At 35.4% G+C, this 19,779-nt stretch overlaps 1 protein-coding gene across 17 annotated transcripts in view; it reads left to right on the forward strand.

The window, feature by feature from the left end:
* The window catches only part of CAMK2D (calcium/calmodulin dependent protein kinase II delta), a 316,173-nt gene that overhangs the window by 248,137 nt on the left and 48,257 nt on the right, over positions 1-19,779 (forward strand). For 11 of the 17 annotated variants that reach the window (XM_019829018.3, XM_019829023.3, XM_019829026.3 and 8 more), the window contains exons 9-13: positions 12,226-12,320; positions 14,677-14,799; positions 15,665-15,748; positions 16,197-16,239; positions 19,638-19,675. In XM_019829018.3, coding sequence (XP_019684577.1) covers positions 12,226-12,320; positions 14,677-14,799; positions 15,665-15,748; positions 16,197-16,239; positions 19,638-19,675 — 383 coding nt within the window. The remainder of the gene's footprint in view (positions 1-12,225; positions 12,321-14,676; positions 14,800-15,664; positions 15,749-16,196; positions 16,240-19,637; positions 19,676-19,779) is intronic. The other 6 variants (XM_019829027.3, XM_006930899.5, XM_006930901.5 and 3 more) reach the window with 1 other exon arrangement.

Below are 19,779 nucleotides of genomic sequence, written 5' to 3' on the forward strand. Positions count from 1 at the left end.
CTCAGCTCTTTGATGCGCTTGCTGTAGAACCTGGCACAAATTTTATAGTCTTGGTATCTCAGCTTCCTTGTATAAAACAGAAAGTAAGAAAGTGTTTCTTTTTAAATGAAGTTTCAAGATAACTGATAAGTAGATATGTGAGAGAGAGACTTATGCATTTTATTAGATGACTCAGCATTATTGTTTTGATCAGCAGTTGAATATGATAACTTCATCTGGTTACCTGAATACCGAATACCTCTCTCCCTTTGCTTTCTTTCTTCTCCTTTAAATTATTCTTTTGCAGGCCTTTGATTCTGCCAAAGATGCTATTGTAGACCAGTTTCACAGCTCATGAATCCCATTCATTCAGACAATTTAAATAAATCAATTATTTAGTCCTTGCATTAAAAACATTTTTTTGACAATGTATCAATTTTATTTGTGTTTAAGAATGTCAGGTTATTTATAGAAACCCCCCAAAAAAACCTGGTATTTTGTATTAGGGATTCTTTTCCTGGCTGGGGAGCAGAATCAGTGATGAAACTTATGTGTGTACGTGTGTGTGTATATGTATGTATATGTATATATGTATCCAGCCCCTACATAGGCCCTCTGCTTTAGTGGCTCTGAGTGGCAGCTACATTTTTTAATAACTATGACATATCATCGGGGTTTAGACTCACTGTCTTAGACTTACTAAATACACTATGCTCAATTTTAATATTGCTTTGGTAAAGTTGAGTATATCTGGCTTTTGAATTTTTTGTTTGAATGCATTGTTTATATAGCTAATCTTTTAAAATAATAGTATATCTTGTAATAATAGGATTTCACATCTGGTAAATGCAAGGTAACTCATAGAGTAGAAGCTCTAACTCTCTTGGCTGGACAAGGGGAAAAAGATGGGTGAAGAGTAGCTTCCCTTCTTACTGTGTGAGCTATGTAACATTCTTAAAAAGTTAAGTAGGGGCATCTGGGTGGCTCAGTTGGTTAAGCATCTGGCTCTTGATCTCAGCTCAGGTCATGATCTCATGATTCGTGGGATCAATCCTTGTGTCAGGCTCTGCACTGGCAGCATAGAGACTGCTTGGGATTCTCTCTCTCAAAATAAATAAATACACTTTTTTTTTTAAGTGCACGTAAATAGCAGATAGTGTATGTATGCCTGCAGATGTATATGCACATACACACAGATCTCATAATGACTATAGAAACTTAGAGCCATAGGGCATCTCACAGATTTCAACCTGAGTTTTGCCATGGGCAGAACCACCTTTCACTTTGCTCGGTTTTATCCTTACCTTTGCTTTCTTCACACAGTTTTCTACAAACAAATAGTTAAATCCCTTTGTGACAAGCAATGCTCTATTTAGAGCATATTATTTCCTAAGAGTTCCCATTTTGCATAGAGATAGTGATATATTTTTAAATTGTGTGCCTTAAAATGCATTTGGGATCACATAGGTAACTATGGAAATGTCTTAGATATTCTAATATCACAATAATGCCCCACCTCCTTCCACAAACATCATAATGTCTTTTGTTACATTTCTGGATCACTGCAGTGGGTTTGGAACACTGTCTTAACTATTTTATTCTATTTTCACTTCACTAAGGTAACATGAAAGTTACATTAAATTCTCTTACGTTTGTAAGACGGTCTACCCTTTCTCATCCTCAAGGTAATAAGCACCAAGGGAATGTACACATATTCAGTTGCTTTTAGATTATGACCTATCTTGAGAGAAACTCTTTTTTAGCCATCCATCAGCACTAGCACTTGCCTATTGAATAACTACTTCTTTTCAAGGCTAGACATTGTAGAGTGGGGTAGGAAATGACACTACCCAGATAATAAAAGAAATGCAGAATAAGACATTTAGCAGAATAGCAGCTAACCTTCTGTGAATTAAGCTATGAGCATGCACTACAGCAGATTGTCTTTTTAGCAGTTGACATAAAGCAGAGTGAAGCACAGTATTGGTATAATAGATAAAAGAAGTCTGTACATCATTTTTATTAGAAATACGCAATTATCCATACATAGGACATTTCAAATACCACCATTACCTTGCTTTTGAGACCTCACACAGAATGTAGTCTGACCTGCACTTAGTCTTTCAAAGCAACTAGTCTTTTATTGAAAAGCAAATAATGGACATTAGTGAAACAAGAACACTCCCCTGAGTTCTACCTTAACAACAGTAAATTGATTTTGATGGCTTTCTTGCATATATAGCTGTTTCCATAATTCCCCAAAGGAATGAACAGATGTTGTTTATAGATGTCACTGAATCACTGGATTTTAACAGAACTCGCTTCTACATTTTGGCTCAAATGTAAGCCCATATAAACCTAGCCAACACACACATGCGCGCGCGCGCACACACACACGCGCGCACACACACACACACACACTTGTCTTACTACGTCTCTGTCTGAATTAGATATCACTCAGAACAGTTATGAGTGATAATAAATTAGTGACTATCACAGAATATACCATGACTTTTGATGAGCCTTTGGAATATTATGGAATATATTAAGAAGCATGGTCACTAAGTTCAGCATTTGTGTGATTACTGGGCCTCAGAGCATATATTTGCTAAGGGTTCCCATTTCCTTAGAGATTGTGTTGCTGTTTTTTTTTTTCTTTTATTTCACTGGAATAAATCAGCATCAAGCACTTTTTAAGAAAGTATTTACAATTTTGAAATCTCAAGCAGTTTGTTGATATGATTACCTTACACTGGTCAACTTTGTTGCTTATGATTACCAGTTCCGTGATTACCTTACACTTGGCCATCACAGATATGCCTCACAATTATAAGGCTCTGTTGCCTTCGTCCTTTATGACCTATATCCTCATTAGTCTTCTATCCATGGAGCTTTACTCCTAATTATATTCCCTACCAATATTGTCTTACTTTGAACTTACCTATTCTCTTAGATTTCTCAAGACACAGTGTTATGGTGTCCCTAACCTGATGTTTTAGAAACATGGACCCATGTTTCAAAGTGACCTGAGTACTTACCAGATTCAATTTTCTGGAATGCACCAGAGAATCACTGAATAAGATTCTTCGTGGTGAGGCTCAGGAATTTGCATTTTATCAGGCTTGCTAGGTTATTCTAGTGCACACCAACATCGAACAGCATCATGCTAGCTAGTTGCAGTTTTCTTTAGGGCAGCAAATTTTAGGATTCTTACACAATATAGCAGAGGTTGCAAACAGGTGGTTCACAGATGTTTTGCCCAGATTGCTGAACCTTTTACTTTGGGAAGGGGGGTGTTGACATTTATTATTTATCTTTATAATTTATTATCAGGAAATTTCACTAAAGCAATTGAGAGAACTAATAACAAGATACTTTTGCTCTTAAATAACAGCTGTACCTGTCAAGTGATGGACACATGCTCTCCCCTGGTTACCCTCCTGCCCCATACACAGTGTGGACACAGGCATTCATCTCTTCCTGGTGCTGGAAGACCTGTTTGCCACCCCTACTATATGGCATAGTTACCATCATCTGGAAAACAACTTCCTATCTTGCTGACCTTGATCTTCTAGATCTTTGTTCTTCCCATAATTGTCTCTTTAGGTCAGAGTTAGTTAAACACTTTTTCCTATTTGAATTGCATGGTGATTTTTTTTTTTTTTTGCATAAGGTATTGCAATATAAAAGGGAGCCATACTTATTCTTTGTATAGTTAACTGTGCATTTCCAAACTCCACTCACAGTATGCCCTTTATTTACTGAGAGTATTAAGTGGATGTCTTGTTAGATTGTTCCATTAACTCCCCACTGACTTTTTGGAGTTTTTGAACATTGCTTTTTTCTCTCCTTTCATCAGAGCAGCGACTAGAATGTTTTAATCATTAATGTTATTATAGGTTTAATCATTTTTCTAACTCCAGCTTTTATTAACATTATTTTTGAATGTTCTTGATAATGTAATCTTTATACCTAATCAGTAATCAGTGCTTCTCAACTCTTATTAATCAAATATCTCTAGCATTGCCCAAGCTCAAATGACAGTGAAAACTAGTTCAACTTCCACTTTTAAATGTTATATGAAGCTGTGTCAAAATAGTTGTTTTAACTTTTTATTTTGGAAATTTCGAAGTATACAAAAGCAGAATAATATAATTAAATGACAGCTAATCCTATTTCATCTACACCACCCAACTCATCCCTCCTCCCCAAGATTATTTTAGTCAAATATAAATATAATATCAGTATATCTATACATACCATAATGTGTGTCTCTAAAAGAAAAGGGTTCTTTTAAAAGAATGACAATAATAACAGTACTTTAAAATTTAATATAATTACTGCTTAAAACCATCAAATAACTAGTAATTTTTTTGGCAGTTTGCCCTCTTGTCTCATAATTTTATTATTAGTTTGGTGTCTTAGGTCCCCCCCCTTTTTTCTGTGAAGTTTATTTTTGAGAGAGAGAGTGAGTGCACACGAGGGGGAAAGGGCAGGGAGAGAGAGAATTCCCAAGCATGCTGCACACTGACAGCACAGAGCCTGATGTAAGGCTGGAACTCACAAACCATGAGATCATGGCCTGAGCCAAAATCAGGAGTTGAACACTCAAGTGACTGAGCCACCCAGGGGCCCCTCTTAGGTCTCTTTTAATTTGTAATTTCTGCTTCTCTATCTTTCCTCCTCCTCACCCCCCTTCTCATTTCTCCATTTATTTGTTGAAGAAACCTGCAGTTCCCACAGAGCACCCCTACAGAGTACCTGATATTGGTCTCTACATAATGTTTACCATGGTAAGGAACCATGATCCCTTGTGAAAGGAACTAATTCCAAGTCTAGGTTAGGAAAAGCACAAGATGATACAGGTGCATCTTGTTATAGCAGAAAGACAGAAAACTGTTAAAGACCACAGACTTTTTTTTTTTTTTTTTTTTTTTTTTGCAAGAACATATCAGGGATCATATGACCTCCAAAGGTTGGATGTGTCTCATGATGTTAGTAGCTTCTGATGATCTCTACCTAGATACGAACAGGACTCAGGAGCCAACTTGAAGAGACGACTTCTAGTTAAAGATAGGACAATTAAAAGTTAAATGAGAAAAATAACAGTAATAGATTGAAACACATCAAGTTTAAATCCATGCATTCATGACGATAATCAAACTACAGTAGCAATCCTAACCTTGGATTAGGAGATTAATTAATGGGGAACCAATGTATTTCAAAATTATTTCGAATTATTTCGAATTATTTCAAAAACCAATTCATAAAGGAGGAAACAAAAGTCTGTTACTTTACCTTTCCTGTATGAACCTGACAACAAGGTCACCAAATAATCGATGAAATAAGTTGTTCTTAGACTAAAGAAGGTGTAATAGAATTGAAATATCTTTTTTTGTAACCCCTAATGAAATATCTAGGTAGAAATCCTTAAAGGCCAATAATATCCTAAGAAACATTCAAATTTTGGAGATTATATCTTCATCCCTGAAGTGCTCTCGCAAAAAAAAAAAAAAAAAAAAAAAAAAAAAAAAAAAAAAAAAAAAAAAAAAAAAGATTTTGACCAGCTTTTAAAGATTTTACTGACTTAGTTTTAGGGCAAGAAAAGAAACTCTATTTTTTTTTTTCATTTTTTTTCTCTGACCTAGGAGAGGAAGGTAAAATATTAGGGTTATAAATTAAGCTTACAAGAAAAAAGTAAAATGGAATGGGGCAAAGACTCTCAGTTAGACAATAAAAACTTTAATAAAGTGCATAGCTAAAGGAAAAAGTGGCTGCAGGGAACATTTAAGACAGTACCAAAGTGAAACCTTACTAGTGGTCAAGGCCTTTCAATTACACAACACAAACAATTTAAAATTTAAAATGCATTTGTCTTCATAGATGAAGAAAAAGTAGCTCTAGCCTGCTTGTGGCTGAAACAGTTATTTCATATAAGTTCTCAAACCATTTCCTCATCTGTAAAATGGAGACAATAACATTTATCTACCTCAGCATTGTACAGGGAGTAAATAAGGTCATGCACTAATGCAGATGTAGCTACTCAAAAAATGTTACCTACAATAAAATGTATTATTATACCATGACTCTCATAGTTATTCTATACTTACAGAAAATAGAACTCCAAAAAAGCATGTAATTCAGGAAGGCCTCAGACTCCAATCTAATGAGCAAATCAAAATAAGCTTGCAAACCAGTATTTATTTAAATAGGCATTGAGAAGTAAACATCAGTGTAAATAGTGCTCATGTATTTTTTTTCTTTAAATCTTCTGGCCTGAATGTTTTTAAATCTTTTATATTTGTGTTATTGTTTTAGTAAAGAAAATTTTTTGGTAGAAACTCCTCAATCAAGCAATTAAATTGTGGGCATTTATCTATGTAGTGGTTGCCATTTCTTGGGGAACGAGGTATCTATGAACCTTCCCCTTTGTAGAGACATACCACATCAGTGCCAGCCAGCAGGACTGCAGGACAAAACCTCTGAAGCAGGCCAGCCTTGCAACCTACGCTAGGTTCAGAGTGCTAAATGTCTCAGTTGTCTCTGTTTTATAATTTCATAACAGCCTACTTCAAATGTTTATTAGAAAAATGTCGAATTAAAAAATTAATATCAACTATTGCCATTACAGAGCTAATTTTCTTTGGGGCACCTGCGTGGCTCAGTCAGTTCAGGGTCCAGCTTCATCTCAGGCCATGATCTCAAGGTTCATGAGTTCGAGCCCACGTCAGGCTCACTGCTGTCATTGCAAAGCTCTCTTTGGATCCTCTGTTGCCCTCTCTTTCTGCCCCTCCCTTGCTAGCTCTCATATGTGCTTCCTTTCTCTCTCTCTCTCTCTCTCTCTCTCTCTCTCACTCTCTCTCTCTCTCTCAAAAATAAGTAAATATGAAAAATAATTTAAAAAAACTAATTTTCATATTTACCCCCAAACCATAACTAAGAGATAAAACTACTTAGGTACAGCCCTTCTTCTACCTCTGTCCTGGGAACACAAACACAGACACTCATCACGATCCTCATTATTAGATGCATGTGTTAGATAGAAAAATAATAAAAAAGTAAATTTAAATCAATTTACGTTGTTTATAATGTAGAGAGAAATGGAAAAAATACCTTTTTATGTTGCAAAGATGAAGTATCAGTAGGCTAAGATTTTTCACAATATACTGTGATTTTTCTTTTCATGGCCTTTTTTTTTCTTTTTAAATCCACTATAGTAAAATTATTTTCAGCCTTGATTTTAAAGTTTTGTTAGGTTTTTATTTAATGTTTAAATAAAATGTTGTTTAAATTGTTCCACTCTGGTAGTGATTCACATGAATTTAAGAATCTGCTTTTGAACTTGAACTTCCAGAAGCAGGCTATGACAGTCTAGGGTGATTAAACTATTGTTTAAAAGCCATTTTAGCTCCCACAGTGTCTATTGTATAAAGATGACAAATCTGATGGATAAGGGCTATATTTTCCTAACAAGGAAAGTTAAAGAAACCCAAGAGAACAACACTGGTAAGAGATAAAAGGAATCCTAGGCCATGCCAGGCAAAGTTTTATCTGTCTGACCCTCTTTCCTTGGTTTCCATGCTTTAAGGGAAAGCAGCAAGGGAAAAATAATCAGTAGAGGTCAGAGCAGTGACAGAAACTAAAGACTTTAGGTAGGCCAATAAACTTTTCCGAAGTAGGAGGGGATTGGTTCAAGATGGCAAGTTTAGAAGATCCTGAACTCACCTCCTCCCATAGATACACAGACTCTCCAGCTCCATATGAAAAAATTAAAAAAAAAAAAAAAAAAAAAAAGGGCAAAGGCTGTCAGTGTTGACTAGACACTGGCAAAAGAGTAGAAAACCACACTGAAGTGGGTAGGAGAGACTGGGACACAATCTCACTGTAAACCCTGCTCATAGCTTGGTGATCCACAATGAAGAGAAAACTCAAAACCTGGGCTTCTCCTTGAGGAGTAAATGGTTCGAACCCCATATCCAAGACCTCAACTTTAAGGACCTGCACCTGAGAGATGAGCACCAAGAATGTCTAATTTTGAAAGCGGACTCATGTACCAGATGCACAACACTATCATGATCTGTAAGACAGCTCTTAAGGGGCCTGGATGCTTGGACATACCTGCCCCAGGGCCCAGCTCAGAGGCAGCCTGATTGCACCCAGACATCAAGTGAAGGAGGTTGACCTGCTTATATTAAAATGTCAGCCAGTGGGGCAGGCATCTAATTAAAAACACATATCTAGGAGCCTGCTGTAGTATTCTCTGGGGTGGAGGCTGGCAGTACTGTGTCCATGCTCTCCACCAGGAAAGAAGCTTTTTCATGTATCTGATGCCCTGATCTTGTGGCAGCTGCCCAGGGGATGCCTCCTGACTGGCTGGCTCTGGAGGCCATGGGGCCTTGTGTTCCTTGTCTTGTGAGACTGTAATAATCAGCATCACCCAGGGAGGAGCTCATACCCCTGTCTGGAACCTTGATTTTTGCAGCTGCTGTCAGGTGACACCTCCACATTGCCTGGCTCTGTCAGTCAGTGGAGCTTATGCTTGTGGGTCCTCTAGGACTGTAACCGATGGAGAGATAGTTCTTAAATGGCCACTACCCACACAGCATAGCAAGAGGTAATAGACCCAGGAGCTTCGTCTTTCTGTGAAGAGCACCTGTTAACTAACCATCATAGCTGCAGCCTGAGGAGCAGGTTTCTAATTCAACACACATCTAAGGAATGCCTATAATCCTTTTCAGAGACCTCAGAGAGTACCACTATCTTCATGCTCACCCTCTGCCACACTCCAGAGCTCCAGTGTCTGCTGGAGGAAAGTTTTGCATACAGCTGGTGTCCTGGTTTTTACATTTACTGCCCTGTTTTTTGCAGCTGCCTCCCAGGGCATACCCCTTTGATTGCCTGGCTGGTTATGGGGACTTGCATTCTGAGGTCCCACAGTTGGAAATTGTAGAGAAAGTTATTGGCAAGATGGCACACCAGGGCACTGCACAAACAGCAGATTTAGACACACATCCTTCTAATCTTTCTGTGAAGAAGACATCTTGGCTTTTCCTGGAACTTTGGCCTGAGGAGTAAGTTTCAGAATTGATATACATCTAGTGGACTACAGAGTTGCTCTCAAGGAATGTAGGTTGTGGATACCATCTTGGCACTCTCCCTTTGCCTTGTTTCAGCTTGCTAGTATCTCCCAGGAAAGATATTATGCATTCATCTGAAGCTCTGATTTTTGTGACTGTCACCCATGGGACCACATCAAATTGCTTGGTCAGTAGGGCTTATGCTTGTAGTCCCACAGGACTGTATATATTTGCATAATTTTTGAAAACCTGCTATCTGAAGGTCCGGATTCCAAACAGTCTGAATCTAGGTGCTGAGATCTTTCCCTTTCAGTCACTAGTGGGTCTTGGCACATCCTCACCTACTAAGAGCTAATAAAAATATAGTAGGCTTTTTGGAGAAGAGCAAAGGTTTGAGAGATGACAAAGAGTTGGGGTAAAGTTGAAAGACAAGTTTCATCTTCTACACAAAACCACTACTTAAATGTTGGGAAAGGTGGGGGGCACCTGGGTAGCTCAGTCGGTTAAATGGCCGACTTTGGCTCAGGTCATGATCTCATGCTTCAAGAGTTCAAGCCCCGCATCAGTCTCTGTGCTGACAGCTCAGAGCCTGGAGCCTGCTTCAGATTCTGTGTTTCCGTCTTTCTTTGCCCCTCCCTTGCTCATGCTCTCTCTCTTTCTCTCAAAACTGAATAAACGTTAAAAAAAATAATTTAAAAAAAAGATTGGGAAGAGTGTTTTTTTTATCCACTCTGTAGACCAATACAGAGTCAAATAAAATGAAAAAACAGAGGAATATGTTCCAAATGGAAGAATAAGATAAAACTTTAGAAGAAATCTTAATAGAATACAGATAAGTAATTTACCTGATAAAGAGCTTAAAGTAATGCTCATAAAGATGCTCATTGAACTTGGGAAAAAAATGGATAAGCACAATGAGAACTTCAACAAAGAGATGAAAAATAAAAGAAAGTACTAAATAGAAGTCACAGAGAATGTGACTAACAATAGATTACATGAAGTAGTAGAAAGGATGAGTTATCATGAAACCAAGCTGGTGGAACTCACCCAGTCACAACAGAGGAAAAAAAAAAAGGCAAAAGTGAAGATAACTTAAGGCGCTTATGAGACAACATCAGGCAGACCAACATTCACATTACAGAGGTTCTATAAGGAGGAAAGAGGCAGAAACTTGTTTGAAGAAAGAATGGCTGAAAACTTCCTTAACGTGGGGTAGGAAACAGACATCCAGTTCCAGAAAGCTCAGATTTCCAAATAAGATGAAACCAAAGAAACTCACGCCAAGACACATTATAATTAAGATGTCAAAAGTTAAAGATGAGAGAATATTAAAAGCAGTAAGAGAAAAACAACTAGTTGTGTACTAGGAAGCTTCATAAGCCTATCAGTATGTTTTTCAGCAGAAACTTTGCAGGCCAGAGAAAGCTGCATAATATATTTAAGCTGCCAAAAGAAACAACAACAACAACAACAACAACAACAACAACAACAACAACAGCAACAACAAAAACTTTGAATCAAGAATGTTCCACCCAGCAAAGTTATTCAAAATTGAAGGAGAGATAATGAGTTTTCTGGACAAAAACTAAAGGAGTTCATCAAACTAAACCAGCTTACAAGAAATGTTAAAAGGAATCTTTAAAACCTGAAAAGAAAGGTTGCTTATTGGTAACAAGAAAACATAAAAGGATAAGTCTCATTGGAAAGGTAAATACATAATAAAGATAGTAGATTAATCACATATAAAGCTGGTATACAGGTTAAAAGACAAAAGTAGTAAAAAACAATGATTATAAAAATTAGTGAAGGGATACACAAGTAAACTATGACATCAAAAACAAAATGTAGGATGGGGCAGAGTAAAACCATAAGCCTTAGAATAAGATCAAACTTAAGTTACTAAGTTAAAGTACACTGTCACAATTAGAACTTGTTAAGCCTCATGATAACCACAAAGCAAAAACCTGTAGTAAATACAAAAGAGAAAAAGAGAAATAAATATAACATAGCTCTAAAGAAGGTCATCAAACCACAAAAGAAGAGAGCAGAGAAGAAAAAAGCACAGAAGAACTACAAAAACAGCCAGAAAACAATGAACAAAATGCCAAAAGTACGTACCTATCAATAGTTACCTTAAATGTAAATGGACTAAATTCTCCAATCAAAATACATAGAGTGGCTGAATGCATTAAAAAAACAAAAACAAATTTATACTGCCTACCCTTCAGATGTAATGACATACAGTCTGAAAGTGAAGGGATGGAAAAACTATTTCATGCAAATGGAAACCAAAAGAAAGCTAGAGTAACTATACTTATATCAGACAAAGTAGGCTTTAAAATGAAGGCTGTAATGAGACAAAGATGAGCGTTACATAGTGATGAAGGGGTCAATCCAACAAGAGGATATAACATTTGTAAATATTTATACACCCAACATTACGTAAGTATAGGAGCACCTAAATATATAAAACAAATATCAACAGACCTAAAGGGAGAAATAGACAGCAATACAGTAATAGTAGGGGATTTTGATACCCCACTTACGTCAATGGATAGATCATCCAGACAGAAAATCAATAAAGAAATATTGGCCTTAAACCACATGTTAGACTACCTGGACTTAACAGATGTGTACAGAATATTCCACCCAAAGGCAACATAATACACATTCTTCTTGACATGGAACCTTTTCTAGGAAAGATCATATGTTAGGCCACAAAACAAGTCTTCATCACGGATATCAAACAATATATCACCCCGATGACAGGTAAGTTTCATCTTTAGGTATTGATCTGTTGTGCCTCTTTAGAATTCTTTGGTTCTAAAGTTAATAAGGAAACAGTGTCTTTGACCCATTAGACCAGTTGCGCATAACAGATACAGATGTAACATCCCATCTAAAAACAAAAGAATACACATTCTTTTAAAGTGCACAGAGAAATTTTTGGACTTCCATATACTATCAGAGTTCATGAGCATAAGAAGAGGAGCATTCACCCTCCACAGAATGTTTCAGAGTAGATCAGAGCATGTCTTTCTGAAGCTTTCCAAATACCCAGTTTCCTCTCTTTGAATGGATGTGGCTTAAGTATCATGTGGATCTGCCACATTTAATTTATTGTTGCCTGAATGACTTAACATTATGTTAATATGCTCATTCTGTCTAGGTGTCATTCTCTATATCCTTCTGGTGGGATATCCACCCTTCTGGGATGAAGACCAACACAGACTCTATCAGCAGATCAAGGCTGGAGCTTATGATGTATGTAATAAATGTTCATATAGTGTAGATGAGCATTTGTTTTTTTGTTTATTAACCAAGAACAAAATTTTTTCATTACACTTTATAATTTTCAACAATTTCTCTAATTATTTTTCTCAATCCTAGGGAGAGGGAGATAAAGTGTAAGAAAAGCAGCATATGTGTTTAGTTTGTATTTCCTTTTAGTTCACTATCTCCTAAGATTGAAAGGAAAATAGTTGGAAGTCTCTAAGGAAGGACTTCGCTTCTCAAAATTTTTGGATCTTAGTACATTTTAAAACATAAAAATTAAAAGATTTTTGCTTTAGAAATGATTAATGCTTGTTTAGTTGAATTGTATTACCAAATGTTTATCACATAATTTTAAATCATGTATCAACAATATTTTGCAGTGATCTATGTATCAAATAGAACATCGTTCCATTGTGTCAGCTTGATTTTTTTAGTCTTATTTACCTCATGGGCTTCTGTAGAAACTTTCATTTGAAGAATGTGTTTCACAATTTAATATACTTGAAAATCACAGTTCCAACATATTTCATTTATAATTAGAATATTTGAAAGTATGAGTATGAATTAGGTTCTAAATCTCAAAATAAAGCCTTATCTATTTTCTCTTTATGGCTTAACTTTGTGTTCACTGATAATAATTTTCTCTCCTTTGACAAATATGTGTATAAATATGATTTACTACCACCTTTGGTAGCTTCTCACACATCCCTCTGGAAATTAGAGTTCAAGGTTTAGAGATGCTTTTGATATATTATTAAGCGGAGCCACTAATTCGTAGGAAATTTTGGGTCCGTCTTCTGTGCAGAAGTTAAAAGCTCAGTGTGGAAGTGAGAGAAGATAAAATAAAAAATCTCTGTTATATTAAATCAGGTCTCATGAATTCAGCAGCACCTTTCTGTTAAAATGTTCTATATAGATGGATGTGGGTATAGCAAGAATTTAAAATGCATATTCTTTTAATTTTGAAGCATCCCATTCTCTCTAGTCAGACTAATATTTGGGCCAAATTAAGATTTACATGGCCACAGCACATTCATCATCTTTGCACACTACAACTAGGCACCCCCTTGGCAAGACATAGTTCTGCAGATGCACTGCTTAATGACTATGGAGGAATGACTTCGTGGAAACTTTTTTTAAAAATGAGATAAAGGTCCACCTTTATTCAGGCTGAACCAGCTCCTAATTTGCTATCAGAATATCTGTACCTCAAGGAGGAACAGCTTGAATATTTCTTCATTGGCAAGTTTTCATAGCTGCCCAAAATAACTTATGGAATTAAAATGACAGTTGTTAAACTGGTAACATTTCAAGTATTAAAGAGTCAGTATCATTTTTTTCATATTTCATTTTACCAATGGTTCACAAAGTACCCATCTTACAACTACTAAAAGTGAACTAAAGTCCATGACATAGTGACAGTGACTTTTGTTCCAAGATTGTCTAAAAAAATCCGTGAAGTGGAATAAGAACCTGATATTCTGTCTGTTGTTTAGAAACTGATGTAAATTTTTCTTAACCTATGAACAATAGTATCTCTACTAATAAATTATGTGAAAATGAGGCTACATAATTATCAACAAAAAATTTAAATACACTTAGGATAGCTATTATATAGTTATTAATACACAAATGGATTACTCATAGAAGTTTTGAATGTTGGTTACTTTTAAGAACTGATGAAATTTGTCATTAAGTACATTAACCTTTCTGAAGTGCTAAAATGAAATCCTGCTGAGGCACTTGTAGTCTTAGATTTCTTCTCACTACTATATTCCAAATAGCCACAATTAGTAGGTCAGTTTTGGCACCAGCAATGGAAGCTCTTTTATTATTTCTACTCTTACTGATCATGAGGTGTGAAAGTATGTAATACCTCATTTTTTCTTATAATACTTCATTTTGAATCTTGGTGTAATAGCATGATGACCTCAACACATTTGACAACCTGCCAGCTTTATTGATGTTTACAAATAATTATGAGAAAGAATGTGTAAAATCTTATTTTCAAACCAAAATAAAGATCCTTTGAAAGGACTAGAAGATCTTTAAATTTATTTTTTGAAACATTAAAATACATTTACTAGGTATAATATGCAGTTTAGTGTATATACTTATCACTTATTAGCTACTTATCTTTTATATATGTAAATATATTCATAGGGGGATATATATATACACATTTATATAGATTTATCTACATGTAGATACAATTTAACTTATACAAAGAGTAAGTTTTTTGAAGAAACCCACTACTTAAAGAAATGATTAGTTTACTTGGCTCTTCCCTGTTTAATTGAATGTATCTATTTTTGAAACTATTTATAAATTTGTATTTTTGAAGTTTCCATCACCAGAGTGGGACACAGTGACTCCTGAAGCCAAAGACCTAATCAATAAAATGCTTACTATCAATCCTGCCAAGCGTATCACAGCCTCAGAGGCACTGAAACACCCATGGATCTGTGTAAGTGACAATTCTCCAAAGACCTTAGGAACTAAGATTAAAAATGAATCATTCTTTAAAATTTTTTTCGTGGATTTAAAATAATTTTTATAGAAAAAGATGAAACTAAAAATGAATGAATTTTTGACTCGAGTTATTTAATAAAATAAATTTATAATGGTAATAAATGCTGTTTTGGTAACAAAATCTGATTTACATAGATCGATAAATATTGCCTACAGTAACACAAGGAATAAGTATTTCTCCTACCAGTTATTGATAATACTCGTGAACAGAGGATAAGAAAATGACACCAAAATTAACTATATTCCAGTAGAGATTAGACAAAGTTCAATTATTTACCATTAGGCAGCTTTAGGAAAAACAGCAACAACAGCAACAACAACAACAACAACAACAACAACATCAAGATTTGGAAGCTTGTAGTTAAGTTAAACTAGCAAGAAAGAATGGCCATAGTAGACAGATTATACTTCAAATGTGCTAAGAAAAACTGTGAAATTTGGAGGGGATGTAGAGATTCCACTACATTTCTAAGGTTGTCAAATGTTAGGGCAGTAAATATGGTACTGAGTAAATGAAAGGCAGTCCGATAGAAATATAATTAAAGACATTGAAATAAAGGTAATTTCGGGAATTATTGATATTCATATCTATGCTTTCTATAGATAAATGTTGCATCTTAGTCATAAATTGTCTTGGCAAAGCTAATCATCCATTAGGAGGGAACTTTTGCAAGTGAATACTCACAAGTTCATTGTAAGGGTTTAGGCACCATTAATGCAGATTGGATGAAGTTGAGAATACTATAATGCTTAGTATGATTTAATTACCCTAAGTTAAGTTTCTTTTCTTCCTCTTCCAGCAACGTTCTACTGTTGCTTCCATGATGCACAGACAGGAGACGGTAGACTGCCTGAAGAAATTTAATGCTAGAAGAAAACTGAAGGTAAGGAATTATACATTTGTGTGAGGAGGTGGACTTAGCAGAGTGAGAAATGAAATTGTGAAGAAAATAACTTAGAGCAAAGGCTTTTGAATGTGCGGACCTCAGAATTCTTGTTCCTCCTCTTCTGGGTCTTGAGAAAATGTAATAGATGCTGGAAAGAAACCTGCAATGAAGAGCTGGCATCTCTGTGGCAGTGTGTGCTGTGGTTCTTCCCCTCAGAGGAAAGCAACTGTGCAGTTTGACAATTGGAACCTGGCCACACACCTGAGGGTGGCCCCAGCTGAATGTGAGACATAGGCCTGCTGCTCTCAGGAAACCAAAAAACAAAAACAGATCAAAATCCCCTAACTAAAAGTAACATTAGGAGAAGATTTGTTATCAAAGACTGCTTGTTAGGTTCAAGATTTGCAGAGGCAACAGTAATTTCGAATTCTTATTTTTCTGACAGGGCGCCATCTTGACAACTATGCTGGCTACGAGGAATTTTTCAGGTACACGTGTTAAGAATTCTCCTTATCCACTGCTCTCCTCTTCAGTAGTCAGTTTGGAATTGAAGAAAAACTTAGTAATTATAAAAACACTGTTGTTCAGGGATAACAAATATGTGGCATGGATTCCTTCTACAGAGTGTCTATCATCAGGAATCTGCCTGGGTGCTGTCTCCACAGAGACATTAGGCACATGAGTACACCCTTCACAAGAGCACTCAAGCAGCCCCTGGTCAGTGCTATGCAGGACTCAAAACCCATCTGCCATCTGTGCTGGGGTGCACACAAGTTGTGGAAATATGTACTTCCTCCTCTTGAAGCTCAGTATTTCAAACTTAGAATTAGTTCTTTGATATTTCATCAACTGCTAACTATAAATACGTTTTTGTGTTTGTCTCATTCTCATAGGAAATCCCAATAAGTGAGATTCTTAAAAGAAGAGCATTGTTGAGGAACCCAGTTCTTTTAGTCCCAAGTTCTTTCAAAAGTACAGTTGTATCTTGGCACACTGTAAGAATGGTTGCATATTTCAAAGGTATCTAAACTCCAGAATTTACAGAGAACCCTACCTTACAGTAATATAGGATAATAAATGTTCCTCAAAATGATTCCATGATAAATTTTTTTTTTTTAAATAATGGGCTGGCTGAAAGAAGCTAAGCCATTTCTTTGTTATAGGGGTGACTCTCTAAAATGGACATAAAGTATATATTATGTCCAGAAAGTATTTGAATCTTGGAACCTCCTTATTCAGTAGATTATCTCAAAGGACCAGGTTTCCAAAAAGCAAATTTTGGTAAATTTTAATCAGTCTTACGTATGGAGAGGAACTGAAGTGCAAGAAAGTTACATTGTTAAAGTGGCTGTTGAGACTTAGAAGGATTATCAACCAATTATGCCAAAAATACCACCACTTGGCTTTGTTTACTGTTTACATAAGGGTGATATGTGTCATCAAATGATCTAGCTATTCTTCCATTATTTATCCCAGGACATACTTAACTCCTGGGAATTACAGTGCTATCAGGTGATGATCCATACCGTTATCAAGGGTTCTACAACCTTCTCAACCAATTTCTAGTTAGTTTACAACTATATTAAATGGTCACCTTTGTCCCCCATTATATTTAGTTATGTATTATATGAAACCATAGGAGGCTTTCCAAAGGCTTCCATTGACCTATTAAACAACATCAATGATAAGAATACAATGAGTAATGCTACAGATTGAGGGACTGTGTTAGTCAAATGCATGTATTTTGTCCAGTTTGGTGTGATAAAACCTTGTCACTGCCTTTGTCAAGTTACTTGTTTTATGAACAGTTGATAAACATAGTTGACATTTATATGGGTGAGTTCAGTATCATCTCATTAAATATTAACTAATGTATACTATATTCAAATAAATATTTCACTGTGGCCCAAACACTAGTGAATCACTAAGAGGTAGGATTATTAATATATATTGTTAAAGGCAAATTAACTTGAAAAAAGTGTCCAGTATTAAGATTGTGTATTTTGTTAAAGTCTTAAATACACTGTTAGCCGTAAATTGGGCCTTTTTAAATGTATACAGTCATGTATAGACGCTTTTTGTTTACATCACATTTTCCTTTTCATCATTGTGTAAACTAAAAACTCATGACTAATATGTGAATTTTATATTGTTTCTGATGTCTCAGCATGAAAGGCAACCTTTTTTTTATCCATCACTTCAAAACCAACTGAATAACAATGGATCCAGTTACATCTTGTACTTGATATACTGCATTTCAGTTTTGAATATTTTATTCATTCTGTTTCATTAGCAAACATGCTCTTTAAAGTAATTTGTCCATAAGTATATGGTTATAAAGTTGTTTTTATTTTTTTCTTTTCTCCCTTTATGTGGAATGTATTTCTTGTGAGGTAAGGTGAATAGTAACCAAAAGGGACATTTCTGCATCTTTCAGGCCAAATCCCTGCTTACCCTGAATCATTGTCTTCTCTTTGCTTGCTATTGCAATTTCAACTATTCTGAGTTTGCTTTCTAACCTATTAACTGCCACAGGATTTACTTAATATTGCTTTTTAACTCCAGGCAAATAGTACTACAGCTAAGGCAACAATTCTTACAATCTCAATTAATAATAAATTAATAGCTTTGTTGCTAAAGACTAAATAAAATTAACAGTTTTCTATCTTAAACAAATTTAAAATTATACCAAAGTGATATCAAAATAATATCCCAAGTCAAGTGGATGTCAGGAAATTACATGTTCATGCAGTTTTATTATAGCTAGGTTTTTCCATTTCAGATGCCAAAGTCTATTCTGATATACTTAAATAACTACATATACACACACACACACACACACACACACGCGCACACACACATATATACATACACATATACACACAATTAACATTAAATGGAAACACAAGTATGTACCTTGTTCTGCATCATCATAAATGTTCTACACTTGGTGTACTACTTGTCATTGACAATTATATAATCTGCTCACTGTGTATGAATATACCCATTCCTAAGTATATTTTTTTAAGGGATGACTTCATCTTCTAATATACTCAAGAAGTTCAGTAACAGGAGAAATGCTAAAAGCTCCCCTCCGGGAAGATGAAGTTTTATCTGAGACTATATGCTTCAGGAGTTCTCTGATTTAGTTGAAGATTTTGTTTTGTTTTATATCTCACCTCAGATTTTCTGATTTTTAATTGTTTGAAGTAAAAGGCTTTTGTTTATCAAAGCTTTCTATTCTGATTTTGAAGTATAAAAGAGTACATAATGCCTTTTTTAAAGGTCATATGCTAAAATTTAAAAATTTTGCTCTAGGTCAATAATATACCACTTCATTTTAAATTGTTATTAATATTTTTTTGTAAAAATGGAAGTTCTGACTTCAAATACATGTACATTTTAAAAAGGATGTTATTTCACCAGAGCAAATTTTCAAACCTTTAGGAAGAGGGGCTTAAGTGGCAGAACTGAGATGGTCACCATACCTGTAGTGTGGATGAACATGTAATACAGTCTGTAAGCTGATGTCTGAAGACTGAAATCAACTTTCTGGATTACAAAAGCATAGTCCAGTTAAAGTTCCAGTATCCTTTTCGCAACCAACAGTGACATAAAGTCCAATAATAACATAACTGACACGGTGTTCAATTATATGCAATGAACTAAATAAAAATTAGTTCTAAATTTGATGTGGCAAAACCAAGAAAAGTGATACTGTATTTCAGTGTCCTGTAAGCTCGCGCTCATCAGTGTGATCTTGATAATTTGGCATATGTTGGCCATAACTCAGTAAAGGTGATAGAGAGAAACAGTAACCGGATTTGTTACCTGGCACGGGTTTCAATGGAAAACTCGCTGAAATGATTTTACTCTCATTTTGCAGCAGCCAAGAGTTTGTTGAAGAAACCAGATGGAGTAAAGGTAAGTTAAACAAGCACTCCCAAAATCAGTTCTGACTTTCAGATGCTGGATAATTTTTAAATGTTAAATAAATTTTTTAAGTTTTCACAGCTTGTATTTTTTAT

The sequence above is a fragment of the Felis catus genome, chromosome B1, assembly GCF_018350175.1.
Source record: "Felis catus isolate Fca126 chromosome B1, F.catus_Fca126_mat1.0, whole genome shotgun sequence".
Lineage (NCBI taxonomy): Eukaryota > Metazoa > Chordata > Mammalia > Carnivora > Felidae > Felis > Felis catus.